Raw genomic sequence first — 23,903 nt, 5'->3', positions numbered from 1 at the left:
GGCCTAAGCAGCCATCTGCTGCTGATTTCTCAGGTGTGTTAGCAGGGAGCTGGGTCAGAAGCAGAGCAGCCTGGATTCTAATGCCTGCAATGGCTGGAGCTAAGCAGGTGATAGAACCAGGGACCAAGAACACAATCCTGGTCTCCCATGGGGTGGTAGGTACCCAATTATTGAGCCATCACAGCTGCTTCCCAGGGTCCTCACAGACAGTAAGCTGCAGTCAGGAGCCAGAGCTGGGAATGAAACCCAGACACCTTGACAGGAGATGGGCATCTTAACCAGCAGGCTGAATACCTGCTTCCGGAACAAGACATTTTATTATGAATTATAAAATGATGATATATTTATGCTGATTTATTTTCTAGCAATTTTATTACTATAAGCAGTAAATAAAAACAAAAATGAGATTATAAATACATTTACCTGATATTTGACTTAGATTTCTTCTGATATGTTCATGTTTTTTCTTAGAAATTTTCATGGAGATTGTGTATATGCATATTCAGGGCTGGCACCATGGCTCACTTGGTTAATCCTCCGCCTGCAGCGCTGGCATCCCATATGAGTGCTGGGTTCTAGTCCCGGTTGCTCCTCTTCCAGTCCAGCTCTCTGCTGTAGTCCGGGAGAGCAGTGGAGGATGGCCCAGGTGCTTGGGCCCCTGCACCTGCATGGGAGACCAGGAAGAAGCACCCAGCTCCTGGCTTTGGATCAGCGCAGTGCCGGCCGTAGCGGCCATTTGGGGAGTGAACCAGTGGAAGGAAGACCTTTCTCTCTCTCACTGTCTATAACTCTACCTGTAAAAAAAAAAAAAAAAAAAGAAAAGAAATTTTCATGGAGATTGTTTATATGCATATTCAAATATTTCCTCTAGTTTTATGTGCCTTTAACAAAAGTCTGTGCATCAGTAAACATCCTGAATGTTTCGTTTCCATGTGACAGTTAAAATCTAGTTTTTACCGCAGTCTGCCATATCTTGAACTTTTTCATTTGACGTTTCAAAGATTTATCATTTTGGTAAAACAAACCAGACAACATGTAATGTTTTGGGAATTTTGTTCCCCGGTGTGGTTTGAAATGTGAGGACAGTATCAATTTTGTAAAATATGAGTGGAATAATTTTAAATTAGGAGTTCTTGGGGAGGGCATTTGGCACAGCCATTAAGATGCCACTTGGGATCCCTCTATCTGTATCAGAGTATGTGGGTTTGACTTCTGGCTCTGATCCCAGTTCTATCTTCCTGCTGATGTATACTCTGGGAGACAACAGGTGATAGCCTCAATAATTGGTCCCTGCCACCCATGTGGGAGACCTGGGTGGAGTTCTAGGCTCCCAGCTTGAGTCTGGCCCAGCCCCGGCTGTTATGGGCATTTGGGGAGTGAACCGGTAGATGAGAGCTGTGTCTGTCTCTCTGTTTTTCTAAGTAAGTAAAAAGAGGGGAAAAATTAGAGGTTCTTAATCTGGGGTTTATAAAATAAATGAAGCCCCTGAAATTAAGGCAAAATGTAAAGTCTAAGGATGTGAACATTTTTCTGGGAAGGGTCTGTGGTTTCCCTAAGCTGTTCGAGTCCCTGTCTTAGAAGTGGCCAGGGCCGGTGCTGTGGCATAGTGGGTAAAGCCACCGCCTGTGGTGCCAGCATCCCATATGGGGGCCGGTTCAAGTCCCGGCTGCTTCTCTCCCAATCCAGCTCTCTGCTATGGCCTGGGAAAGCAGTAAAGATGGCCCAAGTCCTTAGGCCCCTGCACCTTGTGGGAGACCTGGAAGAAGCTCCTGGCTCCTGGCTTTGGATTGGCCCAGTTTCAACTGGCCAGCTGGGGAGTGAACCAGCAGATGGAAGACCTATCTCTCTCTCTCTCTCTACCTCTACCTCTACCTCTCCTTCTCTCTCTGTGTAACTCTTTCAAATAAATAAATAAATCTTAAATAAAAAAGTGGCTAAAAACCACTGCCATGAGTGATTGTTCGTTACCTCCGTCTCCGCGGATAGAAACTGAAGCTTCCTTTGTTTTATCGTGGGCTTCCCTGTAATCTGGTGAGGGGTGGGATCGTGCGGGGAGGCGGGTGGAGTACGGTTTTCTTTTCCTTTCCTTGTTACGACCTCTTCCATGCCTCAGAATAAACACTGAAGAATTCACTACTTACTCTTTTCCTGGGAGTGTCTTTTGGTACTTGAGAGAACTGACTGTTTAGGCAGCTTGAAGCAAGCTGAGAACCTGAACCTAGACGTTCCCTGTGGATTTTGAGTTCTGAAACTGAAAAGAGGGTCAGCAACAAATTCAAGCTTTTGGGCAGTTGAGATGGTGGCTTCAGTTACAAATGGTTTTTCCTCGTGAGCAGGAACGGAAGGTCTGAGGCTCCCAGGGCAGTCCGGGCCGGGGGAGCCAGCTGGCCCTATCGTGCAGCCCAGGAGAGCAGGGGCGAGAAGGTGATGTTTGTGCTCAGGAATTTTCCTGAGTTCCCTGCCTCTGAGATGGGCCTGGGCCAGGGCACGGTTCTGTGTGGAGCTGCCTGTTGCTGTGCTCAGCTTCAGCTCCAGGGAGACTGGAAAGGAAGCTCCAGGCCTCCAGGGAGCCGTGCTGACCTCCTGCCTCTTTTCCGTGCCCTCTCCTTGCGTGCAGGTGGATGGAGGCGTGCCTGGGGGAAGATCTGCCACCCACCACAGAGCTGGAGGAGGGGCTGAGGAATGGCGTGTACCTTGCCAAGCTGGGGAATTTCTTCTCTCCCAAAGTGGTGTCCCTGAAAAAAATCTACGATCGAGAGCAGACCAGATACAAGGTGAGTCCTTCCTTGCTTGGTGCTCAGGTTTCTGTAAACTGGGGAGAAAAGCTCCATGTATTTTATTCCTTATGAGAGTTCTTGAGAGACAGGTGGAGGTGTGTTTTGTTACAGCAAAATGGTATAGCCTTTAAAAATGCCTGATAGAATGAAGAAAATACTTGCGCTGCAACAGCAAAATACAGCAGTAGAAGAATTTTAACTGTGTTTCTGGTCGAACTCTTACAGTTGTGTGTATCTAGTTGTTTTCATGGTTCTATATGAACTTTTTCATTCTTAGAAAGTAGAGGGATTGATTAGAGGAATTATTACTGTAAATCTGATTTTTAAAAAAATATTTATTTATTTATTTGATAGGCAGAGTTAGAGAGAGGCAGAGGCAGAGAGAGAGATCTTCTGTTTGCTGGTTTACTCCCCAAATGGCTGCAATGGCCAGAGCTGGGCCTATCCAAAGCCAGGAGCCAGGAGCTTCTTTCGGGTCTCCCACACTGGTGCAGGGGCCCTAGAACGTGGGCCATCTTCCACTGCTTTCCCAGGCCACAGCAGAGACCCTGATTGGAAGTGGAGCTGGGTCTCGAACTGGGGCCCATATGGATAGATGCCGGCACTGCAGGTGGTAGCTTTACCGACTGTGCCACAGTGCCGGCCCCCTGTAAATCTGATTTTACCTAAGCATTGAGATTTGTTAGCAAATTGAAAGCAATAGCAGCTTGAGGAAAAAAAAATACCACCCCATGATGTTGGAGTTTAAGGTAAAATGGAAACGTGATCCAGTTTGAGAGTCAGGTGAAGGAGTTTGATTCCTGTGGCCCAGTGCCCAGAGAAAGCAGACTGCTGAGGTGAGTCAGGATGTGGACCAGGGTGAGGCCTGTGTCCTGTTGTCTGCATGTCTCCTGGAGGGCGCTCGCGGTTGGCACAGGATGAGAACAGAAGATTGTGCAGGGCTGCATAACCCAGAGCAGACGTGAGAGAGGGGATGAGTGTGCGATGGGGCCAGAACTCAGGGTGAGCTAGGGTTGCAGTCTCAAAAGAGATTTAGAGATTTTTTTTTTTTTTTTTTTTTGGACAAGCAGAGTGGACAGTGAGAGAGAGAGACAGAGAGAAAGGTCTTCCTTTGCCGTTGGTTCACCCTCCAATGGCTGCCACGGCAGGGGCGCTACGGCAGGCGCGCTGCGGCCAGTGCACCGCGCTGATCCGACGGCAGGAACCAGGTGCTTCTCCTGGTCTCCCATGGGGTGTAGGGCCCAAGCACTTAGGCCATCCTCCACTGCACTCCCTGGCCACAGCAGAGAGCTGTCCTGGAAGAGGGGCAACCGGGACGGAATCCAGCGCCCCAACCGGGACTAGAACCCAGTGTGCCGGTGCTGCAAGGCGGAAGATTAGCCTAGTGAGCCGCGGCGCCGGCAAAAGAGATTTTTACGCTTTATGTTTAAATTCAAGGGAAAACAGGGAAGATGTAAGTCTTCAGCCAAAATTAACATCCTAAACAGAAGTTTTCTCAATCAAAAAGCAAAAACCTGTATGTTGAGTTTTAAATAAGCAGTTGTTCTGATGGCAGCTCTTGTGTTGCAGGCAGTGTAGTGAGAAGGGAAAGGAGAGGCCAGGCGGCAGCAACACTGGGAAGGACGTTCTGCCTCGCTGCCCTTCCTAGGAGCAAGCAGCAGGCATAGAGGTTTAGAGGGGGATCTTCTCCATGTAGTATGAAAGCCTGCGGAGTAGTTTCCGGCTGTACAGGCACCTCACCGGGCTTTATGTGTATTATGTCATTTAATCTACCACAGTCATGGAAAGCAGGTGCTACAGCCAGGAGTGTCACCTGGAGACGGCCAGCCTGGGGCCCGAATCCCCGATAGCCCTGAAGGCCACGTCCAGGCTGGCTCACTGCACACAGCAGTATTCTCTAGGTGGAAAACGAGTGAGAGGAGCTGACTTGTTGGTGTTGGGATGGGTAGAGCGACCTGGAGGTCTCACATGGGAACTTTTGCAAGGAGAATCTTTGGTATTTGCTTCAACATAGCCAACCGTGCCTCATGGTCTTTTCTTTCCCTAGGCCACTGGTCTGCACTTCAGACACACTGATAACGTGATCCAGTGGCTGAACGCCATGGATGAGATTGGGTTGCCTAAGGTAACTTCCCTGATACCCACAGCGCTGGCTGCGTCTGACTGTCCTGGCCAAACCGTTCTCGTTCTGTAAAATCATTCTGTCTTTGGTGACTGGCTGACTGCCTGCCTGCCTCTCTCTCTCTCTCTCTCTCTCTCTCTCTCTTTCTCTCTTTCTCTCTTTCTCTCTTTCTCTCTTTCTCTCTTTCTCTCTTTCTCTCTTTCTCTCTTTCTCTCTTTCTCTCTTTCTTTCTTTCTTTCTTTCTTTCTTTCTTTCTTTCTTTCTTTCTTTCTAATACTTACAGTCTGTTTCTTCTGTTTGATTTAGGAAATAGTTTTTCTTTCGTGTTTCTTTCACCTCCTCCTAGAGAAATACCCTATGATGATATTTACTTTCTCTACCTCAAAAAGTAGACTTATACTACAGAATTTTTTAAGGAAATAATTCATATACACTGAGATTCACAACTTTTAAAGTCTACAATTCAGTGATTTTAATTTAGTCACTACGTTGTTACTTTAAAATTAGACTTTAGGAAATATTTTAGAAATGTCGTCCTCAGCTTCAGAGTAGTGACACCCGTAGGGAGTGGGAAAGGTCGTTCTGTGTTTCAGGTGGTAGAGTGATAGGGTGGTGTTTCCCTCCCCACCTGTGCTTGGTGATGGTAGAGGCTTCGGTACAGGCGTGGGCGTCCTCAGGAGCTTACTGAGAACTGCTCGCAGCCACACCCGGTCGCCCAGGCCTGCCTGGAATCCATAAAGGCCTTGCTGCTTTGTCACTCTTAGATGAGTGGGTGTTGTCTTCACTCGCCCTTTCCCTTTCTCTCTCTCTCTCTAATTTATTTTATTTATTTGAAAGTCGAAGTTTCTTTTTTTTTTTAATATTTATTTATTTATTTTGAAATTCAAGGTTTTTTTTGACAGGCAGAGTGGACAGTGAAAGAGAGACAGAGAGAAAGGTCTTCCTTTGCCATTGGTTCACCCTCCAATGGCCGCCGCGGCCGGCGCGCTGTGGCCAGCGCACCGCGCTGATCCGACGGCAGGAGCCAGGTGCTTCTCCTGGTCTCCCATGGGGTGCAGGGCCCAAGGACTTGGGCCATCCTCCACTGCACTCCCGGGCCACAGCAGAGAGCTGGCCTGGAAGAGGGGCAACCGAGACGGAATCCAATGCCCCGACCGGGACTAGAACCTGGTGTGCCGGCGCCGCAAGGCGGAGGATTAGCCTAGTGAGCTGCGGCGCCGGCTAAAAGAGAAGTTTCTAAAGAGAGGGAGAGACACAGAGGGAGAGATCTTCCATCCTCTGGTTCATTCCCCAGAAGGCTGCAATGGCTGGAGCTGGGCCAGGCCAAAGCCAGGAGTCAAGAACTCCATCTGGGTCTCCCATGTGGGTGCAGGGGCCCAAGCACTCGGGCCATCTTCCACTGTGTTCCCAAGCTTTAGCAGAGAGCTGGATTGGACTGAAACTGGTGCTCATATGGGATGCTGGTGTCACAGGCGGCGGCTTTACCTGCTATGCCACAACGCTGTCCCTGCTTCTAGGAATCCCCTCAAAATGGGCAGACAAACCCAAAAAAGATGTTTATATAAGGATTTTTCAGAATTGCTTAGGATAGAACAACTTGATAGTAAACTACAAGGAGTATTGCTTGTGTTCAAGTCAGCTAAATACTAGTGCCATTACAGAGAATATCAACCCGGGTAGACAGAGGACGCTGTCTTTGGCATATTCATTGGCAGAGAATCCACTGAAGGTTATAAGAGTTAGTGTTCTGGCTGAAGTCACTACTTCTGTGTAAAAATAAAGTGGGTATTCTTAGGAAAACTCTGTAAGGAGATAGGGCTTTCATTTCTGTGTGATGAGATTAGAGAGTGATTTTTTTTTTCCTATTTTATACTTTCCTGTAGAGTCCAAATTCTTGTAACTAAAGGAAGTTTTAGAAAAAATGAGGTGCAGAATATCAAATCGTGGCTTAAGTCACTGGGAAATGAAAATTTGGTATTTAGTGCAGTTCTGCGTTCATTGTAACAGGCGTGTCCGTGGAGTTAGATCTGGAGCTGAGTCTTCGTGGCAGATAAGCTTTTGTCCTCTTTTTTTCAGAGCAGAGTGCTGACGTTCTCTTCCTTGCCTCTGGTATGTTTGAGAATTAGGTCCCACTAATGTCAGGAAGTGCAGACCGTTCAGTTCTTACAGCTTCTTGGCTTGTCTGTGTACCTGTAACTTCTTGTTCCTGTTTTTATATAGTTTATTGCCAGTGTGCAATGATGATTTAACCCCTTCCGAGTGGTACTAAGAGCTTTGTTAATATTTGCTATTGCTAGAAGACTGTTACTACAAAATGTCTTTTTAATGACATTATTTTATTACTTTTTTTTTTTTTTTTTTTACTAACAGTAGTATGTAATCCTGGCCCACATCTCAGTAGCTGTAGAATCCCTGCAGGCGTGCAGGGACAGTGTGACGGTCTGTCCATCAGCCTTGAAATGTCCCCCTCACACGATTCAGGTCCAGAAGACCCCTGAGCAATATGAACTAAGGAGAAAGATACTCAGCCTATTTTATATCCATCACTCCCTTTAAATATAGATATTGATGTGGGCTCCATTGGACGTCTTCCCTAATCTCTATATGGTGCCTACAGGCTAGTTGTAGAAAACGTAATACAATAAGGTTTTGGTTCTTATTCTTAGTGATACCTTGCTATAAGTGGTACTGCCAGCCACCCTCTCCTTGAAATATTTTATTTTGATTTAAAAAAAATTTTTGGTGATCTGCCTAACTAGCAGTTTTCTGTACTTTTTAGTTTACCTTCCTTGCAATCCTTGTTTTAGCTACTTTCTCCCATTCTCGTGGTCTCGGTTATTCTGCAAGTCTTTGCTATAAGACAAACACAGGAGCTTCAGTAGGCTATTGGGCGTTTCCCCTTGGATAGCTTCCTGTCACCTAGAATTTTTTCATGTCTCAAACCAAACCAGCCTTTTCCCCAAGTGAACTTCCTGTCCTCTGTAATAAAGAGTACTGTGTTGTCATTTTCACAGTCTTCCGGTCTCAAAACCTTGTAGGTACTTTGGACTTCTAAATCCTGTTGTTCCTGAAGGCTTCTCATTTGTTAGCCATCCACTGTTAAAACAGCCTCCCAGCCTGCCTCTTCAGTTCGTCTCTTCGTTAGCTAATATATTCTGTGTTGTGTCTCCAGACACAAACAAAGCTCTGTTTTTATCCTTAGCTCCAAAACTAAGATAATACTTTTTTTAAAAAAAGATTTATTTACTTATTTGAAAGGCAGAGCAACAGAGAGAATGAGAGATACCTTCTTTCCTCTGCTTCACTCCCCAAATGACCGTTAGTGTGGGCTGGGCCAGGCTAAAGCCAGAAGCCAAGAACTCCATCCAGGTCTCCCAGATGGGTGGCAGGGGCCCAGGTATTTGGGCAATCATCTGCTGCTTTCCCAGGGACATTAACAAGAAATTGGATCAGAAATGAAACTTGTGGGACTCAAAACTGGTGCTCCAACATGGGACACCAGTGTCAGAAGTGGTGGCTTAGCCGTAATGATGGTCCTACTCCTTTTTTTTTTTTTTTTTAAAGATTTTATGTATTGATTGATTTGAAAGGGGGGGGGGAGAGAGAGAGAGAGAAAGAAAGAGAGAGAGATATCTTTTATTCACTGGTTCACTCCCCAAAATGCCTGTAACAACCAGTGCTGGGCCAGGCTGAAACAAGGAGCCAGGAACTCCATCATGGTCTCCCACATAGGTGGCAGGAACCCAAGTACTTGGGCCATCATCTGCTGCCTTCCCAGGTGCATTAGTAGGAAACTGGATTGGAAGCAGAGCAGTGAGGACTTGAACCGACACTCTGATTTGGGATCCAGGCATCCCAGGTGGCGGCTGAACCTGCTACACCCCAAGACCCACCCCATCCTGTTTTGTTCTCGGTATTTCTTTTGTCTGTAGCTATCCCTATTCACTTGTTTCTGTAGTGTAGGATTTTGGCCTATTCTTAGTCTGGCCTTTATTGCTCACATACATTCTTTTGATCACCTCCTTATTCAGTCTTTGGTTTCTCCCAGCCACTGTTACCCCTTATTTCCCTAAGTTAGAGACTGAGTTGAATGGTGTCACATCATTGTGAGAATAGGTCTTGAAATTCAAGGCTGTTCTGAGTCTACACCTACTCTATTTATGTCTTACCTCATTCATCAAATATCAAGCTGCTTCCATGGACCTAGCTTGACCCTGAAGATAATACAGTAAGCAATATACAGACCTATTCCCTGCCTTCAGGTGGCGTATGGTTTGTTGGAGTAACCTTAGTTAAACACATGTAACTGACGGTGGTCAGTACCACCTAGAAAAAGTACCCATCTCCCACATTCTCTGTACATCCTCTATTCTAACGACTTCTTCCCACTTCCTCTAAGCTCTAGAGCACATTTGAATATTTTATAGTTTTTCCATTGGAACAGTTTGCACAAACTAAGGCACTTAGAGTTTATTGTTATTCCTCAGTTTAGGCATAGCGTATAGGAAGGTTATGGTCCTTTAGAGCCTTATATACTTGCCAGTGATTTAAATTGGACTGGCACTTGGATTTCATTTGCCTGCGTCTGGGTGTGTCGTAAGTCATATCACTTTCACCTACCTAATGGAGATTCAGTGGGTTGACCAAGTAGGATATTTCCAAGTAGTGTTCTTCATTCTGTATTGTAGCATCTTATTCCTTGTAGTACTTAAGATGAAGTACCTCTCCAGCCTAAGGAAGTCACTTGCTGAAGCTGACAGTGTTTTCTAATCCTCCCTTGATTTTTTCGTATTATTGGTGAATGATCAGATGAATCCAGTAGATGGATACCTTACTGCTTCTTTTCTCCCTAGATCTTTTACCCGGAAACTACAGATATCTATGATCGAAAGAACATGCCGAGATGTATCTACTGTATCCATGCACTCAGGTAATGAGATTTTCATGGTAAAATAGGCAATTTAGAAATAGCATCGCAATGATGTAGCTTTTTGCTCATGGTATAAGAATGAAAATGGTTTTCCATTAACTTGGATTTTCAAAAGGGTAGAATGCTATTATCCTAACAAAATATTGAGAAACAGCTGTGTTTTTCTAGGGACGAGGGAAGAAAGGATATATTTATTCCCACAATAGTGGATAATTTTGTTCTAAAAACATGGTGTAATGTTTCATTATTGATCGAGTGTTTGTGAATGATGCGTTTCCCGTGGGGGCAGTCTCTCTTATTTAATCTTCACCATTATTAAGCTGCTTATTCACTCATTAAACAATTTTTATACCAACACAAATATGGTAGTCAGAACTAAAGAACATATTTTTCTTAATTGCATAGTAAATTTGGAAAGTGACTTAGTTTTGGATCCCTGGCTCTTAGAATCAACAAGTTACTAACTTGGGAAGGAAAGGTGATCTGTCTGAAGAGGTGACATGGGGTAGGCTGGGAGGAGAAGCTTGTAGTACAGCGTCATAGTGCGGCATGGGAGCAGCGTATAGGAGTGTGCTGCGGGAATGAGTATGCTGTAGGAGTACAGCACACTGCAGGAAGTGGCGTAGGATCACACTGTGGTAGTGTCCTGTAGGAACAGAACAGTGCATCGTATTTCAGCAGACTTACCTGATGGTCATAGAGAAGATGGCAGAAGTAAGAAGGACATGAATATGAGATTTCTTTGGGCTGCTCTTTTTATATAGCATCCTGTACATGTGCTTAATAAATGATATTGCATGCATATGTATTTATAAGAAGCCTGTTATCTCCAATTTTTTGATTAAACATGTGCTAGATCCTTGGTTTTACTAGAATTAGTATGAAATACACCAAGAATGCATGTAGCGACTTCAGATGCATGTGTCTGAGCCCAAAGCCGGTCAATTCTGAGTGTTGTGATTGGCTTGGTGTTATGTGAGGTTTGTGTGTGTTGATAACCGTGCAAAGCCTTTACTCACAACTTGTATCTGAACTCTCCGGGTGCCAAGGGTATTTTTCTCTGCTAATTCTGTAGCTGCTACTCTGCAGTGTAACCTGTGCCCCAGCTCCTCAAGTTCTCTGTAAAACAGAGATGAAGAATTAACTGTGCCTTTCTAATGACAGCTCAGAACCACAAGGGAGGAAGCCCCCTGTTGTTTCCCATCCTCCTGAATATGCAGTTTGTGTATGCACAGAGCAGTGTGTTCTAGTTGGAGATTCATGGTTTCTTTCACGGTGTCTCTCCTGAAGGGCGAGTTGGCACCGTTTGGTGCTATGTGGGAAATGTTTATAACAGCTCAGAGCCTGTTCTTCAACCGTAGACGAAGCTGTGTTTGAGACGGGTTCCTTGCTGGCATCAGCAGTGACGGAAGCTTCATCTCCCTGCGCGTTCCCTCTCTGCTTTTCCCTTTTCTTTCCTACCGTCCTAGCTGGCATTATTCCAGCTGTAGTGGCTGTACTTCAGTCAGACCGAATTGCTTTTGTAGATAACATTCTGCTCTCAGATAAGATCCTGGCTCTCCATTATTCTGAAAGGATCTGTGTACTTCCTATGTTTTGTTAGTCTAAGAACTAATTTCTAATTTCTTATCCTAAATTAAGAAAAGCCTAAAAATCTCTGAAATTGAGTTTAAGTTGGATGTAAATCCATTTGTTGACAGAACCTGGTAAGAATTAATTGAGGTTATTTAGATTCTTTATTTAGTTATATGATTATTTGTGTGTTTCTGCAGAAAATTATGGATGTATGGATGTATGGAAGTATGGATGCTGCCACAGAGCTTACCGGTGTGTTTTGTGAATGCTCTGTAGACCTGGCCCAAAGAATTCGGATAAGGGACTGTGGCCCTGTACTAGATTCTGTTTCCTTAATCAACTGCCAAGCTTGAGAGTCTTTATTAATCACTTTGAGATTTGCATAGGGACTTACTTCCAGGTTACACTCACGCAGCAAGACAATTGTAATCCAAATAGATTAACACAGCTTCCTTCTCCCCGTTGTTACAATATACAGTTTAAATAGGAAAAAAGAGAATAAAAATATGTTAGATTTCAGGCTGGCTCGTTGTAGGCACTAACAGTCTACTTACAAGAGCAGGCATGGGAGACAGGAGCGAAGATTGGAAAGTGGTATTTATGGTTAGGACTTGTTAAGTTTCAGACTTGGGGGTAAGTACTTTTGATTCTGTGTAAGAGGATCTAAGTGGCCATTATGATTCTATTCATAGCTCCAGTATTGCATTGAAATATTCCTGATAACTACCTAATAATTAAAAAGGATTAAGGAAGGATCATGCCCACATCTTACCCTCTCCTCTACTTTTTATAGAAGCCAGCGATATCGTTGTAGCACCTTTAATTACCACTGAGAGGCATTAAACATTAACTCACTCTTCTTGGGTTGGGGCTGTGAGATCTTGTTCCTGAACTTTCTTCAAGTTTGACAACCACTTTCCTATTTCAAAATGGAAATTAAAGAGGAAAATTCCTGAAGAAAAGCATTCTTGGTCATTTAGAATGCAGGTGGATGGAGCATAGTAGTAGGAAAAATATATAAGGAGACATGTTGTATGTCTAGAAAGTTATTACTCTGTGTTGGAAAACTTTGGAATAGATTCACATCTTCTGAGGGGGAACTGTTAGCAGTTCCATACTGAGGGTTGCACACTGAAATAGGCACTTACTTGTGTGCATGCAGTGCATGCTTGTGCTTCTGTGAGAAAGCAGTTAGCTGTCCGGATTACAACTTCTCATGAGTTTCAAGCACTCTTGATGTGCTTTTTTTGTTTTGTTTTAGATTGTACATTTGAGTTTATTATATACAGTTTAAATTCTGACCAGTTCTATGAATGTAATATGCATGATACATGTTTGTATTTAGATGATACTGAGGTTTATAGATTATTTGCAAAACCTGTAGACCACTCTATTAAGCTTCTATGATTTGTTTATTTATTAAGATTCATTTATTTATTTGAAAGGCAGAGTTAGAGAGGCAGAGCCAGAGAGAGAGAGAGAGAGAGAGAGAGGTCTTCCATCCACTGATTTACTCCCCAAATGGCTGCTATGGCTGGAGCTGAGCCAGGCCGACCCAGGAGCCAGGAGCTTCCTCCTGGTCTCCCACGTGCATGCAGGGGCCCAAGGACTTGGACCATCCTCCACTGCTTTCCCAGGCCACAGCAGAGAGCTAGATTGAAAGTGGAGCAGCTAGGATTTGAACTGGCACCCATATGGATAGATGCCGGCACTGCAGGTGGTGGTTTTATGCATACGTCACAGTGCCAGCCCCAATTTGTTTCTTTTTTAAAAAAATGTTTCCCTCATTACTAAGCTGTCAGTGTCTTACTCGTGCTAAGTAAAGTGCCCTGCTGAAGTTCTCTTCTCATCCATCGACTTTGATATGCCAGGGCCTTAAAAGCCACTCAGCCTGCCTGTGGCTCAGACATCCCTCTATGAAAACAGTTTAGTATGTACTAGGCTCTGGGGAGACATTGGTTAGTGAGACCTTTCTTGTCCCTGCCTTCATGGAGCTTTGAATCTATTAGGTTTTTGTTTGCTTGCTTACTTGTTTCGTTTGTAAAACCTTAAGTTATCTGGGTTAAATTTGTCCATCAGTGATTCAGTTCGGTAAGGCTTGCTGTCTGACCATAAAGGCAGCACCTGGGTGGAGCGGGGCAGCTCACCTTCCTGTCTGTGTCTTCCAGCTTATACCTGTTCAAGCTCGGCCTGGCCCCTCAGATTCAAGACCTATATGGAAAGGTTGACTTCACAGGTAAGGGGTTACTCAAGTGGCAGGAGAAATGCTTAATTTACGTGGAAATAGCCTGGAGGGTCAGTTGTACCAGTTGAAATACTAGGGCTTAAGGAAATACTCTAGCAACAACGATGAAAGAGATATTAATAACTTGTTTCTGGTGTGGTGGAAAAGACATTGAACTTGGAATTTTGGGTTCTGTTCTCTGACAATGCGGGTGCGATTTTCTTTTTATGTTTGTTTTCTTTTAGGTAAATTGGAAATAATATCTTTCTCTTTTCCCTGTGGCAGGCACCTGTTGTGGGCAAAGCAAGGGGGAGAGTGGGGAGTAAGGTGATATGAGGATGCTAATCCAGCAATTTTACTATTTAAACTTCTTTGGGTGGGTGTTTCTGTGTGCATTTGCAGTCAGGTACTTGAAGAGACATGGAGGAAGGGGCCGTGGGGTAGTGTTGGTTAGGGGTAAGAGAGACGAGATCTTTCAAACTGCTGATTACTTTGTAGGCCTGAAGGTGAAAAATGGTAGCAAAGCTTTATCGGTGGCGTCTTTCCTTCCAGGGAAGTTGTTCACCAGGCTCGGGGCCAGGGCCAAAGCTTACATGCCATTTTCTTTATCATTTGGCATTCTGCCTCAGAATCCAAATTGTTGAGTAGCAGCTAGCAATCTGGATTGTACAGACTGAGATAACCGACCAGTTTGTGATTCACTTGCTGTTGAACTCCCTCTCAAGCTGCTGTGTGCATAAGTTCATGACAGGAAATGCCATAAGGAGCAGTTTTGGAAAACTGTTTCCTGTAGGGCCTTCTCACTTTAGAGTTGTTTTCGATGCCCTTGATAATAACAGCAACAATAATAGTTAATGTCTATTGAGTGCACTTGATATATCAGGTTCTTCCCGCTTAGTATCTCGTAAGTCCTTGTAGCAACCCTAGGCGTGGACGCCATTTCATCCTGTTGTGTAGTTGAGGAATCTTTTTCCTTTTCTAAGTTGTGGAATGGTGTTTAACTGGCTTGGCTGGGTGTTAATTCTCTCCTGTAGAAGAAGAAATCAACAACATGAAGATCGAGCTGGAGAAGTACGGGATCCAGATGCCTGCCTTCAGCAAGATTGGGGGCATCCTGGCCAACGAACTCTCAGTGGATGAAGCGGCATGTAAGACGACATCTGTGGGCTCAGATGGGGTTGTTGCTACCATTCCCAAAAATAAATGCCATAGTGGTGATCTTGAACATTTATATGCTTTGCTGGCAAGTTTAAGCACATAGATACCATTTTAAATGCTGTTATCTTCTATGTTATTATTATTTGGAAATAAGTGATATTTGATTAACCCCTTAAGTCCCACGTTTTCAATTCTGCAAGTATTTCAAGAGCATGCTATTTATTTCAAAGCTGCTGTAAGTGGTATGTTTATTGCCTAATTTAAGTCTTCATAGGTGTCTTGTATATAGGATGATGGGACATAATGGGTTAAAATGAAAGCATTTTGAAAGTAAGACCGACATTTCAGTGCCTTTTTGAGTGTTTTTGTGGTATTTGGTAACTGCAGGAGAACCTCTCCATAGGGATGCTCCTTGCAAAGCTCTCAGGTCGACCTTCCCTGTGAGGTCCCCAGCACAGGTTGCAGGCAGAGCTGCAGCCTTGAGCATCACAAGGAGAAACTCAGCTCACTGGGACCAGGGAGCCGTTCCGCCAGCCCCAGTCTGGAATGAGGGTTGCAGTGCAGCGCCACGTTTGTGTGTAGTGTGTATCCTTTACATGGTCTGTGTTCTGTGCTCTGATACATTTTCTTTTTCTTTTTTTTTAGTGCATGCTGCTGTTATTGCCATTAATGAAGCTATTGACCGTAGAGTTCCAGCTGACACGTTTGCAGCTTTGAAAAACCCCAATGCCATGCTTGTAAACCTTGAAGAGCCCTTGGCTTCCACTTACCAGGATATACTCTACCAGGCCAAGCAGGACAAAATGACAAATGCTAAAAACAGGGTAAAAGTGGAAAATCTGTTCTTTCTATCTGATTTAGATGCTTTCATTATTTGATGTGATTCCCATGTAAAAAGCCAGTTTTATTAAGGGAGAATTTACATATGGCAAAGTTACCCACTTTACTATTTGATGAGTTTTGACAAATAAGCATGGTCATTTAACCACCATTCCAAAATGTCACCTATACACCCTCCACCCCTGACCCCAGGCAACTACTGACCAGGTTGCTGTTGTAGGTATTTTTTTAGGAATACCCCATGTACATGGAATTACATGGCGTATAGTTGTTAGATTCCATTTTGACCTTTACATCTTGGATTTTGTGCAAATAAACTTCTGGAACGTGACCATTAACAATTGCGGTCCAGGGCTGGTGTTGTGTTGCAGAAAGTTAAGCTGCACTTGCGTCAATGCCAGTCCATCTCAGGGGGCTGGTTCGAGTCCTGGCTGCTCTGCTTCTGATCCAGCTCCCTGCTAATGTTCCTAGGAAGGCAACAGAAGACGGCTCAAGTACTTGGGCCCTTGCCTCCTGTTTGGGAGACCTTCCTGCTGCTTTCTCAGATGCATTGGCAGGAAGCTGGATCTGAAGCTGAGCAGCTGGGACTTACACTGTTCTGCTTTGGGAGACTAGCGGTGGCTTCACCTGCTGTGCCACAATGCTGGCCCTCAGAATAGTCTTTGTATCTCTTATCTTATTTGCCCCCTAAAGCAGGTGCTAAATTGGACTGCAGGCAAGCAGATGTGGGCTGCATTGCTAATGGGAGGCTCTAAGTTGGGTAGTGGGTATGTGCCACTCCTGCCTGGTCTACTGCAAGGGCGAGGGCCCTGAGCCCTACTGCCTTGTAAGTGAGCATGGCAGGGTTCATCCAGGGCTTGCTTTAAGTTCTCTTGTGGTTGGGGAAAAGCATAAGTGGGTTTATGTGGTTTTCTCAGAGGTGTGAGCTAATTTAGTTACACTTTAAAAAATTCTTTTAAAGGATTTATTTTTTATTTGAAAGGCAGAGTTGCAGAGAAGGAGACAGAGGTCTTCCACCTGCTGGTTCATTCCCCACACAGCCACAAGAGCTGGAGCTGGGAATCTCTTCCTGGTCTCCACATGCGTGCAGGGGCCCAAGCACTTGGGCCATCTGCTGGTGCATTCCCAGGTGCATTGGCAGGGAGCTGGATCAGAGGAGGAGCAGCTGGGACTCGCACCAGTGCCCGCAGGGACGCTGGCATCACAGGTGGCAGCTTAACCTGCTACGCCACAATGCCAGCCTCTAACTATAATTTTCACTCATCCTCAGACAGAAAACTCTGAGCGAGAAAGAGACGTTTATGAAGAGCTGCTCACCCAAGCTGAGATTCAAGGCAATATAAACAAAGTTAACAGTAAGTATGTTCCTGAGGTGGGCACCCAGGGGACACCATGAAGAACGTGTTGACCTGGTCTGGGACTTGCGATGCCATTTGTTTACTTCAGACGTTGGTGCACTTGCTTGGGAACTGTTGCCTATTACTGTCTGTGAGTTCTGTGCCTCTGGCTCTGTCATCAGTGTCCTGGGACTGCCCCCTCGCTTGCGTCTGCAGTGGCCTCTCTCCAGGTCTGTTTGGCTACAGCTTTTTCCCCTGTGTGTAATACATTTTTTTTTATAAAAAGCTTATTTTCCTGTTTTTAAAGTAGCATTATATTTTCAATTTTCTTTTGAAAGAAAAATACAGGCTCTCCAGAAATTCACAAAAAAAGTTAATCACTTACCACTCAAAGGCAACTTCTATTGTCATTTGTAAGCGGGAGCCTGGAACTGTGTATTTAAACAGAATGAGGGTTTTAATGTTAATTCTGACATGAGCATGCTTACCAATGAGAAGTGAATCTTCCAAATGTGTCGTTTTCTTTCTGTCACTCTGCCATCAAATCCACGTGGGCTCCTTTATTGCTTGCCACGTCCCTGGCCCGGTGGGGTTCTTTGTGCACTATGTCATGCACACAGCTCTCCAGGAGTTCCTTTACCCAGCCGTCCCCCATGTCTTCCTGTGCATTTCATGACTCAGGAAGAGTCTGGCTCGGAAGTAGCGTAGACCTGGGCTTGCTGCTCCTGTCCTGTCAACAACTGTGTGACATTGAGCCCCTACGTCAGAGTGGGGGGTAGGCGGTAGGTGATGACATGTGTGAATTGCCTGTGTTTAGTAAGTACTCAGCCAGTACTCAGTAGGAATGCTCTGTTCATCATGCTGTGTCCCCACTGAAAGGCCTGCCTGCCTCATCTCTTACCTGATCCAAACCACCCCTCATTCGAGGTCAGCCCAGTTCTCACCTTGGTGCCTATCTCGGTTCACAATGCTGTCCTTGTCTTTAAGCTGTACTACAGTGTTTATAGGCAAAACCATTCAATTCTGGACTTAATTGTGTATTGCCTTTCCAATGTCTTTATAAACTCCTTAAAGAAGTGGTTTATTTCTTTTGAAACCCTCACAATTCCTGGCATAGAGTTAGACTCACCCAAAGAACCAAAAGGTTTAATTTTAACCCCTGAGGCTAGGCTTCATCTTGTTTTGCTCAAGATAATGGTAACAGAAATCAGTGTCCTTGTTATTCACTTGGAGGTCCTGATCTCTCAGTGTCTGACGACTGGAGAGAGTTGTAAGATTTCACCAGCTCCGTGTGGCGCAGAACTCTACATCCTGACCCGGAGTCTGTGTGTTGTTACCTCCAGCCCACTTAGGATGGCGACTGTTTGAACAGTGCAGTGCTTCCGTTCAAGCTGGGTGACCCCTTGTGCCGGGCCGGCGTGAGGCCTTGAGCCTGCAGGCGTACACCGACGTCCCCGTGCTTTGTTATCTGTGGAGAAGAATGTCCAGCATGGGTCCTGTGCACAGAGCACATCCAACACTGTTCTAAACTAAGGGACTTTTTTTCTGTTGTATTATTTGGGATTTCATAACCTTTATAGCTTTACCTTGCCGTGAGAGTCAGTTATAAACGTACTAGGAAATAGCTGTATGTGTGTGTTCTTAACATGCTCTCTTGTGGTTCTCATGTTGTCAGAGAAGCAATGGCCACTCCCTCAAACACCTTCAGTGTCGTAGGGAAGGTAGCTAAGCAAGTGAATCGTTTCAGATTCACTAGAACGAGGTACCACGTGTGTGAGGGGCAGTCATGGATGAAAGGAAGAGAGGGTGGTTCCTGCTGGTGGTGTCGGGAGGTTTTCCCTGTACACGAGTCTTCACTGGGATTCTTGAGATGGAGAAGAGGGTGAGGATAAGGCAGAACTCCCTGCAAAGGGACGGTCTTTTCCTAATTGTGAGAAAGTGTGAGGCAAGGGAAAGTTGTGTGCTAGAAAGATACAGGGGCTTTCTTATTTTAAATGTAATTCTTGATAAAATTCTTTGCTGAGGGCACGAGAACCAGCAACAGGCAATAATACTGCCCCCGAAGAAAGCTGCTCTCCAAAGAGTTAAAAATGGAAAAGGTTTTATTTATTTTTTGTTAAGTAGAGTTCGATAACGTTTTAGTGGGAGGAAGCACTTACATATTCTATCCATGTTTGCAATATAAGTCTTAGTAAATGTTCGTTTTCTTGTTTGCACATTTATTTAATCAGCACGTTTTTGATTCTAGGAAACACACACTTGACTGGTTCTTTCAGAGACACAGCCTGAGACTGTGCAGGGCCTACCCGGGGGCAGTCTGGTTGTTGCCCACACTGATTTTGTTTTCTGTCCCCCACCACCTTGAAGGCTCCCTGGGGATGGGGACAGCAGCGTTTTGTTCACTGCCCTAGTTGCTGGGCGGAGCAGGTCCTCAGTGCATATGGCTGAAGGGGTGGGGGACTGCACCTGTGCCGTAAGAGGCCGCCCTGCACCCCAGCCCCGGCACAGGGAGCGGGCAGTTCCCAGGCATTTGGGAGAAGCCACGTCTGAGGAGCCCGCAGAGAGATGACAAGTCCAAAGCAGTTCCTAAGCCTCTGCCTCTCTCTCCTCGGTTTTATTTACTAGTTCTACAGGTGCTCGTCCCCCCACCCCGCACCTACCTCCTATTTTGCATTAATTTGTGCCTTTATTGTCCTTGAGCTGTATTGTTTTTCTTCCTCACAGCTTATATTAATTTTCTTTTTTACTAATGGAAATGTTTAAAACTAGAAAATGCTGCCCTAGATATTTTGATTTTTTTTTAAAGTTTTATTTATTTTTTCTTCTTTGGTAATAAAAATCATCCTGGATTGGATTTTCTTTTTATAAAATAAGGAACCTGAAAATAATAAAGTAATTATGATTTCTGCAGTAGCTATCATTTCTGAACTCAGAATTTACTTTATTCTGACTTTCAACCTAACATTTATTATTTTACAGTCAACAAATCAGGTATATGATTTCAACTTCATAATCACCCTATGGGGAAGATATCTATAATTTTCAGGTGAAGGGACATCTGGGTTTTCAGTGTCAGGTGTTTTATTAAAGAGGTTCCATGACTAGAAGGAGAGAATATTTGAGAGGGACAGACTGTGCCTTCCAGTCTGCACAGGTGGGGCCACTCTGGACAGAGTGTGTCCACGAGATGTCAGGGTGCTGACTGGGTTCCAGGTGGTGCTGTGTAGGAGACGGTTGAGGAACGAAGGCTGGTACTGAGCAGCGTGCTGGCCCTGGAGGGGCTTAGATGCATTTGATGTGAACTCTGGGGTGGGAGAGTTAGAAAGTTTTTTTTTTTTTTTTTAAACAGAACTGTCCAAGGATTTAGTAAGTTGGCATCTTCTCTTGTCTAGTGGTAAACGTAATCTGGACAGCCTCTCATTGGCATTTTGGAGGGAACTTTAGGCATCATATTGGTCTGGATGGTGGCCTTTGAATCACTACCCATACTGGTGCCCGCTCCCCACATCTGGAAGCTGTTCAGCTGGGCTGCGGTGGGGCCCAGGAGTCTGTATGAAGTCTGATGCACACCCTGCCCGGGATCCCTGGACTCGGTGCTTGGAAGTGGCTTCCATCCCCATAGCCTTGCTCCTGAGACTCAGAAGGAAGGCTGGGTTACGGGTCCCGAATCTGGAGCTGGACTGGGGAGTCAAAGATCCACGGGGCTGTCATCTTAGAGTTTTTGCTAAGCTGCTGCCCTTTGTCCTCCTCAGCATTTTCTGCATTAGCAAATGTCGACCTGGCTTTGGAGCAGGAGAACGCGCTGGCCCTGTTCAGGGCTCTGCAGTCGCCGGCTCTGGGTCTGCGCGGCCTGCAGCAGCAGAACAGCGACTGGTACTTCAAGCAGCTCCTGGGCGACAGGCAGCAGAAGAGACAGGTGAGCGCGCGCGGGGCTGCCTGCGAGACTCGCTACCTCCACCGGGGCCCCGTGCTGTCGTCAGCAGACATCGATGTCCTTTGCTTTGCCTTTTTCTCCTAAACACAGTAGGTTTCTTCCTCCCCCGTCAGCGTCCTCAGGTAAAATGCATATCATCTTTTGTGCCTTTACTTTTAGAGCCAAGGGTCTGCTTTTAAGATAAACAGAACCCACCTCTCCATCTAACCACCCCTTCCCACCCGCTCCCCAACTAAACACCGCTGGGGACAGAAAACCCGAGGCTTTTTTACATTCCTGCTTCAGGAATTTCCACTTTAAAAAACCCACACCTCATTAGTTTCCTCGGCCGGCACTGGGGAAGTACTTACTGTGCATAAGGGTAGGTTGTGTGCGATTACACTTTGTAGTTTTGCGGGGAACAAACATAAAGGACTTGCGTTTTGTCTAAATGAGGGCAAGTGTACATTTTACAAATTCCTAGCGTATGTTGGAGTAAGTAGCGTTAACGTGCAAAGGATTCTGTAATCACTTTTCTCTCAAAACATCACAAAGTGTTTTCGAAGACGTCATGGTGCCTGGGAAGTCATCGACCCTTGATTTCGCAAGGGCTGCTGCCTTGGCTACCTGACACTGTCACCGCTGTCCCCAGCGCTGTCCCCAGCGGTTGCTGTTGAGACACGAGGACTCTGTGGGCTGACGGCGTGGCATGAGAGAACCTTGCATAAGTGGTCTTTACTTTTCTCAGAGTGGTCAGGCTGATCCCCTCCAGAAGGAGGAGCTGCAGTCCGGAGTGGACGCCGCCAACAGCGCCGCGCAGCAGTACCAGAGAAGTAAGAGGCCTTTGCACTGGACACCCTTGCAAGTACTCAGGGGGGGCGCGCTGGGCGTTCTGTCAGGGAAGCATCCAGGTTAGCTTTGGTCACCTCCCAGCCCGCCCACTAGCCGTAGGCAACATCTGGGCACTGTTGGTGGCAGTAGGATTCCTCCAGTTGGGGAAGCAGGACTGGAGTCAGTGCAGCTTCACTTTGGCCAGCAAGACTGCTTGGAGGCAGGGGCACTTCTGGGATTGGTGACAGGAGAGAGGAGAATGCTGTACCGCGGGGAAAAGGAAGCTGGAGCAGAGGCCCAGGTGGTAGAAGATGCGTTCAAGGAACAGAGATTGGAGTACAACTTCTGTAGGCGTTTTGGGCCGAGTTGTGAAAAATAAGGAATTTGGAAAGATTGTGGGATGCTTTGAATGGCAGCTTAAGAAGCAGATGTTTTCTTTGCCAGGCTGCAGGGGAAGTTAGAGAACAGTGGGGACAAATGCTGTGAATTGAGTGGTGAGAAAAGTGTGAGTGAGGGCAGCAAACAGGTTTACTGAGATTGAGCCACCCTACATACACGGATGCTGCTCTGGGAAAGAAGAAGGTCCCGCTGCAGACTTCTTGGCCGGTGGTTTACCCACAGAACCCCCCCTTCTTCCGTGAACGCTGACCTCTCCTCCCCGCCAGGGCTCTCAGCCGCCTGCATGTCTGACCTGCTGTTTCCCCCCAGGACTGGCCGCAGTGGCCGCCATCAATGCTGCAATCCAGAAGGGGGTTGCTGAGAAGACTGTCCTGGAGCTGATGAACCCCGAAGCCCAGCTGCCCCAGGTGTACCCCTTCGCTGCCGACCTGTATCAGAAGGAGCTGGCCACCCTGCAGCAGCAGAGTCCGGAGGTAAGCGAGCCGAGCCCGCCTGTTTGTGAGAGAAATGAGCAGCAGGTGAACCCAGTCCCCACTTCGTGGCGTTGTCGGGTAACCTGTGTTCCAGACACAGTTGTCTTTGGTTCTTTATTAAACGTCCACTCCCTTGGTGTGTGAGAATGCCTTTGCTCACTGTTTGCCCGTCTCCCTTCCTGTGCAGCATAGCCTCACACACCCTGAGCTCGCTGTGGCCGTGGAGATGTTGTCCTCCGTGGCCCTCATCAACAGGGCACTGGAGTCGGGGGACATGAACACCGTGTGGAAGCAGCTGAGCAGTTCTGTTACCGGCCTCACCAACATCGAGGAAGAGAACTGCCAGAGGTGAGGGCCCAGAGTGAATGAGTCCATTGTGTAGCCCTGGCCCTGTCTTTCGTGTGTCAACAAGTGTTTTCTTTATGGCTTTAGAGCGGGCATCCTGTATTCATTCTACTTTGATTCGTTTTATTCTTTATTATGCTAAAGGAGGTGGCAGTACATGATAGATGCCATGACATTCGGCTCTCACATACACAAGAATCTTACTTAAGTTTGTTCTAGAGCCAAAGTAGCACTGCCTCACAGATGAATACTCCTTCCCCATCACCTGTAGTTCAAGTCCATCTTCAGTCTTCAGTTGTTCCAAAACTATCCTTTAGGGCAGGTTTGTTCACATCAGGATCAAGTGCAGGACCATGTGTTGCACCTGTCTGTTGTGTCCCTTAGGTATCTTCTAATGCAGAATTGTCCCTTTCTTCATGGCACTACTTGTTAAAAGAGGTGGAGCCAGTTGTCAAATAGAATGTCCCATCTGTGGATAGTTCTGGTCACTTTCTGGTTTATTCCTGGAGATCAGAGATTAGATTGGAAGGCTTCTCATGATTCACCTCAACATTTGTGGTGATGTGCGTTTCACATCACCTCGTATCAAAAAGCACGTAACGTCTGCTTTTCACACCATCACAGTGGGTTCCGAAGGTGACCCCTGGATTAGGGAGGTAGCTTCTGGCTCCATGTTTCCCTCATCTCTCTGTGCATCAAAACGTCTAGTTTCCTATTACCCATTCACCTAATATTTTAACCCCAGTTGGTACTCTTTGCCTCAGTCAGTATTTTCCAGAAGACTTGGTTCTACGCTTGTTAGTTCATGTATGGCCTTACTTTCTTGAGTTTAGAGGAATTACTTGAGCTGTTGCCCTGCCCCTGAGTTGGTCTTCCTTGGGATTGGAAATATGTAGCAGGCTATTGAATTGAGTGGTTTCCTTGCATTTTCACACTTTAAGGTACCTCCCCAGTTCAGAACTAGCCTCTAGAACACATC

The 23,903-nt window shown here is 45.8% G+C and overlaps 1 protein-coding gene across 1 annotated transcript in view; it reads left to right on the top strand.

Annotated features, from left to right (window-relative positions):
* IQGAP1 (IQ motif containing GTPase activating protein 1) overlaps positions 1-23,903 on the top strand; it is a 110,633-nt gene that overhangs the window by 36,086 nt on the left and 50,644 nt on the right. Inside the window, exons 3-13 of the mRNA XM_008275315.4 lie at positions 2,618-2,774; positions 4,825-4,902; positions 9,753-9,829; positions 13,573-13,640; positions 14,663-14,776; positions 15,432-15,610; positions 16,897-16,981; positions 20,716-20,879; positions 21,625-21,709; positions 22,416-22,579; positions 22,767-22,927. Coding sequence (XP_008273537.2) covers positions 2,618-2,774; positions 4,825-4,902; positions 9,753-9,829; positions 13,573-13,640; positions 14,663-14,776; positions 15,432-15,610; positions 16,897-16,981; positions 20,716-20,879; positions 21,625-21,709; positions 22,416-22,579; positions 22,767-22,927 — 1,332 coding nt within the window. The remainder of the gene's footprint in view (positions 1-2,617; positions 2,775-4,824; positions 4,903-9,752; positions 9,830-13,572; positions 13,641-14,662; positions 14,777-15,431; positions 15,611-16,896; positions 16,982-20,715; positions 20,880-21,624; positions 21,710-22,415; positions 22,580-22,766; positions 22,928-23,903) is intronic.

Source organism: Oryctolagus cuniculus, chromosome 12 (assembly GCF_964237555.1).
Source record: "Oryctolagus cuniculus chromosome 12, mOryCun1.1, whole genome shotgun sequence".
NCBI classification, from domain to species: Eukaryota; Metazoa; Chordata; class Mammalia; order Lagomorpha; family Leporidae; genus Oryctolagus; species Oryctolagus cuniculus.
The sequence above is the reverse complement of the archived record's forward strand: the minus strand, read 5'-3'. Positions and strand labels throughout refer to the sequence as shown.